The sequence below is a fragment of the Panicum virgatum genome, chromosome 3K, assembly GCF_016808335.1.
Source record: "Panicum virgatum strain AP13 chromosome 3K, P.virgatum_v5, whole genome shotgun sequence".
NCBI classification, from domain to species: Eukaryota; Viridiplantae; Streptophyta; class Magnoliopsida; order Poales; family Poaceae; genus Panicum; species Panicum virgatum.
This window is the reverse complement of record NC_053138.1, coordinates 22,813,780-22,820,312: the sequence shown is the minus strand read 5'-3', so window position 1 is coordinate 22,820,312 and position 6,533 is coordinate 22,813,780. Positions and strand designations below refer to the sequence as shown.

Here is a 6,533-nt window from a genome sequence, read left to right as displayed (position 1 = left end):
AAGTCCATCTCCAATAGTTTCATATTTTTACTCTAAAAAAATGAGAAGTTGTGGCCCCACAAGGATAATTCCACGAGAAACTTCCATGGCTAGCGACATGGCTGGCAGACAGGAGCTTCTTGCAAGTCAGATTGCTAGTGATTTAGGGCACGAAAGGGCTTGAAATTTAGGGAAAAAGAAAGAGAACGGCGAGAGGGTTTTGTTTTACCTCTTACTTGCGCCAGCGATGTATCATGGCGACCGGAATCGGTGTGGGAAGAAGTGGCGACGGACGCAGTCCATGACGGGCAGGCCAACAGCGGCGGCGGCGGCCACATAAACTAAACCCTAAATCCTAGAATGTGGAAAAAACCAAGAGAATGGACTGGATCCATGACGCGAAGGAGGTATGGCGTGAGGAAGAAGACGGTGCGACAAAAAAAGTCGCGAGGGAGGGGCGATGGGGAACGACGGAGGCGTGCGTATTTTTACGCACAATGGAACGCAATTTGCCAATTGTTAGGAGATAGGGAATTAGAATGGGCAACTATTGAAGTGTGTTTTTTTATATTGTTTCAGAAAAAATAAGAATGGAGAAGAGAAATAGAGTATTCTTGGAGATGCTATAAGACGATACATTTTATTTGAAAGCTTCAAAATTGGTTTGCTTTTTACGACAAAAGAATCAACTTCTCATCTAGGATGGAAGGATTTACCTCTTACGTGTTACTTCAGGCTTTGCTTGATACCCTTCTCTATTTTTTCCCTCTGCCTTGGGCGCTTCCTTTGCTTTTAGTTCACAAATAGCTCACTAAGAGCATCTCCAGTAGATTTGGTATATGAATATCTATCTCTAAATTTTTCAGTAAATAACCTAAAATTCTCTCTCCTTGACCCAAATATACCAAACCAAAGGCTGGTTTGCTAAAACTCCTTTTCAAGTGCGGGAGAACCAAACTGCCAAGCCGGTTCCCGCCGCTCTGTTTCGGCCCAGGGCGTGCGTAAGACAAGGTGGCGGCTAGGGTTTTGGCCTCCCGGTGAGCCCTCTCAGGCCACGCCCTCTTCGTCCTTGCCATCTATGCAGCCCTACTCTGACGCTGCCCCGCCTCCGATGCTGACCTTCAGTCCGGCCACGCCCCGCCACCGACGCCGCCCCTCTCCATCACGCCCTGCCACCGACGTCGACCTCCAATCCGGACGCCCCGCCTCTGACGCCCTTGGGCCTCTCCCTCTCCGCCGGCCATTGCTCCTACGAGGCCGCAAGCCGCCACTCCCGCGTGATGCTGGCGCAGCGCCGGCCACTGCTCTTGCAAGGCCGCCGGCCGCGGTGTGGCGGATCAGGAGCGACGATGAGGCGGAGGGGTCGGAGAGGAGGAGGTGGAGGAAGAGGAGGAGAAGGCTAGGAAGGGAGGAGGAGGCGACCGGCGTGAAGGAGGAAGAAGGGGATTTCTTTTGTGTAGGTGATGTTTTGCGAAGAAGCCCTTAGTGAAATATGTAATTTTTTATAGTTTTTTGTGTCTTGGATCTTGTAAAAAAAATCTACAACGTGAGAGTATTTTTAGAAAGCTTTATAGATATCCAGTTATACCAAATCTGCTGGAGGGGAGCATAAAGCTATAATCTAATTCTTCTCTCTCCTATACCTAAAAGCAAATTTAGCTATCCAGTTTTACCAAATCTGCTGCGGATGCTCTAAGCCCCTGTACGACTGTACCAATCTTTTTTTATGTTTCTTTTTATTTTCTTGAAAGAATTTTCTTCCCTTTTTATACCAGGACTACGTACGCAAGCAAGAGAGGGCCCCTGCGAGAGCCCCACGACATCGCCCAGGGTCCCAGACCCTGTAGAGAACCTATCGAACTCTGGCAAGCCTTCGTCCACCTCGACTACGAGTTCACCCCACCAGCCCGACTGCCTGAGCACATGCGCGGGCGATGTCACATAGCTGGCTGAAATCGAGTGAGGTTTGCATAACTTCAGAGCTTGCACAGGCACAACAATGTTCCCGGATGCAGATTGCTGGCGAGTACTAGGACGCGAGACCTGACAACAGTCTGTGATTCAGTCGTGCATTTTTTATTTCAATTCATTGTCTGCTGAGCTTTAGCAGGAAGTTACTGCTGGTGGGTAATCTACCGCAGAGAGTCGGTAGCCGTTGTGTATATGGATCTTGTGCCTGAACTTATTATTCATGTATGCTGCCTGATCCTCTGAGCCTTGCTCTGTCATCATCCCAAAGAACACATCAACCAACCAGACCAATATATTTGGATACTTGTCACTATTTAATTTGTTCCCTTGGAAATGTGAGATCCTGGTCGTTCATGTATGCGGATTGACTGTCAAGAGCTATAGAAGAGCAAGACTACCAGTCAGTCAGGGGTTGTTTGGTTTCAGGGACTTTTTTTAAGTCCCTGGAACTTTTTAGTATTTAGAAGTATTAAATAGATATTAATTATAAAACTAATTGCAGAACCCTGGGGCTAAACTGCGAGACGAATCTAATGAGGTATATTAATCTATGATTAGTGGATGGTTACTGTAGCACCACTGTAGCAAATTATGAATTAATTAGGCTCATTAGATTCGTCTCGCGAAAAAGTACTCAGCTGTCAAAAAAACATTTATAAACAGATTTTATTTAATACTATAAAATAAATAGTAAGATTCCTTTTGATGTGATAGGGATTTCTGAAAAAGTTTGGTTCCAAACAGAGCCTCAGAAAAGAAACCGTTCACGTCATCCCCTGCCTGTTTGGCGTACTTTATGTTCGTACCTGCATCAGACTTGATTGTTGACTCTGTATACGTAGAAAGCCAGATGAACTGTCGTGGACGCTTTTCTGGGCATGACATACAAGTGCTCGAGGAAAGGGAAGAAAGCTCAAAGCCGCATCTACAAGTTGAGGAACGAGAGTACTCTATCCTGCCTGTGATGAGTGAATTGTCAACCGTGCGGTGTGATCGTGCGCTTGGTCTTTGGATTGCAGGTACACGGGCGTCGAGTGTCGACGGGGAGCTGCCGTGGAGGTGCTGTGGCCGATGGACCGTGCGGTGGACGGCGGTGAAGGGCAGCCGGGACCGGAGCTCGGACCGGGCGGCGGCTGTGGCGTCCACTCCTGGATCGAGGGCGCAAGCGGCGACGGAAGGCGGGTTTCTTGGTTTGCGCCACAAAACCAAGGAGGTGGACGGCGGTTGAAGACGCCAAGTCGTGGAGGCACGGGCGTCGGTCTCGGGACTGACGGAGGCGACGGGCGTCGACGACGTCTAGGGCCTCGCTGCGGGCGAGGAGGTGACGGGCGTCGGGCGGCGTCTAGGGCCGTCAGAAGGCCGAGGCGGGAACGGCATCTAGGGCCATGGCGTGGAGGCGGGAATCTTCCCGCGCGTGAGGTTTTGGCGGTTTTCTCAAAACCGGCCACCTTACCCGGGTTTCGCGGACCCTCCAAAACCGCGGACTGGATCTTCATCAAGACGGCGGCATCGTGGAGAAGACTTCATTCCGAAGAAAGAACATCGGCCGTCGGATGAGATCGTGTACAGGGGGTGCTGCAGGCCAACCGGTCTGACCGGTTCCTGGCACCGGTCTGACCGGTCTAACCAACCGGTCTGACCGGTCCAGCGTACCGGTCTGACCGGTCCCGCGGGTATAAATACCCCTTCACTTGTGTTAGGTTAATTGCGGCTTTTGTATTTTGTCCGTGAATTGTTCTATCTCCCAGGCCGCCGCCCCTGTGTTCCTCTCCCCCTGTTCTTCTCTTTAGAGTAGATTTAGTCCATGGATTGTTGAGATCTTGTGTTGGATTTGTTTGGGAAAGGAGGCCCTATCCTCCTCGTGCCCTCAGGGCTTTTGAATCTGATGAGTTCACTCTTGTGTGCTGAGTTCTCGTCCTCCCCCTCCTCTTTCGCGCTTTGGACTTGAACTCTCCTCTTTTGGTGTGTTTAGTGTTTGGAGGAGACAAGTTCATTGATTCGTGGTTTGCTGGACTCTTTGTGGCGATTCTGATCTCTCTAGCCAAGTGCTAAATCCCCTGGAATCGCGAGTGCACCCGAATTGCTGTTCTTGAGTTCTTGAGAAAACCCCAATCCACTTTGATCTTTCCTTGATTTCCCATGATCCGTTAATCTTCTGGGAAAGATCTCTTGGGGATATGTTCACGGAATAGTTGTGAAGGTATCCTCCAAGTTTCGTTGGATTTGAAGGTCGTTTGCTCAAGATTCATCGTTTGGAGGTTGATTTTCGAGCTGTCTGGAAAGGACCGGTCTGACCGATGTGTCGTACCGGTCTGACCGGTGGCTCCTACCGGTCTGACCGGTATCCTGAACCGGTCTGACCGGTATCCTGAACCGGTCTGACCGGTCCCTGCAGTTCAGTTCTGCAAATTGCCTCTTTTTGCTTCTGCACAGCTTCCTAGCCTCCTAGGGCATTTTATAAAGAGATAGCTAGTCCATAGCTATTCTCTCATATCCTAGGTTTGAGGGCTTGTGGTGATTTTCGGGATATAGGCCGACGATTCGAATTACGAAGAAATTTTGATCGGCTCCCATTCACCCCCCCCCTCTGGTCGCCGGCTTCGGTCCCACACAAGTGGCTTTGTTACTTGTTAGTGCAGATGCTATATATCCAGTACGGCAGAACTCATTCGGTTAAGCAAGGAATAATCTCCCTTTCAGAGCCTCCGTAAGCATTTTATAACTATGTGATAAGCATGGTGTAGGCATCTAAGCTTAAAAACTCCCAAGATAAAACAGTTCTCTCATGAAATTTATCCAGATATAGTGATAATGACAGAAGTATTATTATTATCCTTAATCTGACAAGTTTACAACATCTCATAAGCTGCACCTTAAAGTAGGCTGCACGTTGGGCCCTTTATTAATTTGATTCTAACAAAAGCATAACACAAGAAACCAAAGCAATCCCACGACTTCAAACAAGAAAGGATGATGGGCTCCAACTTCAGATGGAGTTGATGTCGTGATCAGGGGTTGGCATTGCCGTACCCAGATCCAGAACCTTGGCCGCCACCTCCCCCACCATTTTGACTGCTGCCGGTGCCACCACCATTGCCATTAGCATTTGCACCTGCATAACTAGGTCCATACCAATACCGGTCGGAGTAGCTAGAACCAGATCCAGTGCCACTACCAGACCCTTGCGCACTAGATCCCCAATAACCTCCGGCTTGTCCTCCTCCTCCTCCACCACCTGTACCACCAGCACTCGAAGATTCTCCATAACCAGAATACGGTCCTTGATTATATGTACCAGAGCCTGATCCTGACCCAGACCCTCCACCATAACCAGACCCACCGTATTGACTAGTTCCACCACCTCCACCACCCCCTCCAGCAGTTGCGTGGACACCACTTGAACTGCTCTCACCTTCGCCGGTGCCGGACCCGGCCCCTGATCCGGCACCATTCACATATCCTCCACCCCCTCCCCCTCCTGTGCCTGTTCCATCAGCACTAGAGTATCTTGCTACCCTCACGGCATTGGCTAACCCCATGCTCATGAGGACAACAAAACCCAGTGCTATTAGCTTGGTGCCTGCCATTGTGAGCTACTCCCTCCTTCCCCGTTTATAAGGCATGGTGGAACATGACACGGTCTTCTAAACAACACTTTGATCATTTATTTATCATATATTATATCACTTTTGATTATAAACTTATAATCATTGTAAAATATATTTGATTATGAATCCAATCATATGAAATTTGCATTATAAAAATAAAAATTTAATAGTCAAATTATTGGTCAAAGATGACAAGGTTTGAATCTTGATATACGTGTATGCCTTATAAACAGGGAAGGAGGGAGTACTAGTGACCAGTGAGTATGGGTTGGGATGAGTTCCAAGTGAAGGCTGCATGGGTATTTATAGATCTCGAGGCCATTGCATGCCGTGGTTCTTTATCTTAATAGCATGCACATTAGGGTAGTGGCACTCTCATGCATGGGGTCTACGGAGACCAAGCGGAGGCTTAATTTAAAGGCCGCTGGAGCTTCTTGACTTGACGATTAACCACATGCAAGTAGCAAAGTGTGGTCGTAATAATTTACAACTTGTCTTCACACTAGTACTTGTTAATTATGCTCTAGTGCGCCTACCTAGCTAGATGCTCTGCGAAGTCGTATCTTTTGAAAAGCCCATCTCCCATAGATTATCAATGGCGCAAAGGTTTAGCATTTGATATAAGTATTGGTGTCTAAAAGGCCCTTTGAAACTAAACCGAACTGTTTGCTGCGTTCTAACTTCCAAGTATGCAGTTTATTTGTATTCTTCGTCTCAATGGTGAAGTTATTTATTACCGTTTTTTCGTACTTCTTGTCACTGCTACTAAATATGTGAAAGGATTTATTGTCTGAATTGCTTTGTGTAATAGTTGAGAGCTGGGTCAAGGTCCATAACCTGTTGCTTGGAATTTACTTAAAATGGCGTATCTCTCCTTGATGCATTCTTGGACAAGTACGATACCAGGCTGACAAGGATAGTACGTAGTAGTAACCTTCAATCGATTTGTAAGGAAATTTCCAACTTAAACCGATC

At 47.9% G+C, this 6,533-nt stretch overlaps 1 protein-coding gene across 1 annotated transcript; it reads right to left on the bottom strand.

Annotated features, from left to right (window-relative positions):
• Positions 1–4,753: 4,753 nt before the first annotated feature.
• Positions 4,754–5,542, bottom strand: LOC120701335 (putative glycine-rich cell wall structural protein 1). The gene has a single exon (XM_039985435.1). The coding sequence runs from the start codon at positions 5,535–5,537 to the stop codon at positions 4,959–4,961; it is 579 nt and encodes a 192-aa protein (XP_039841369.1). The 5' UTR covers positions 5,538–5,542; the 3' UTR covers positions 4,754–4,958.
• Between the last annotated feature and the right edge of the window lie 991 nt (positions 5,543–6,533).

What these genes read in the sequence shown, in the direction of transcription:
- LOC120701335 (XM_039985435.1), bottom strand. Translation starts at nt 5,537, where the DNA reads ATGGCAGGCACCAAGCTAATAGCACTGGGTTTTGTTGTCCTCATGAGC.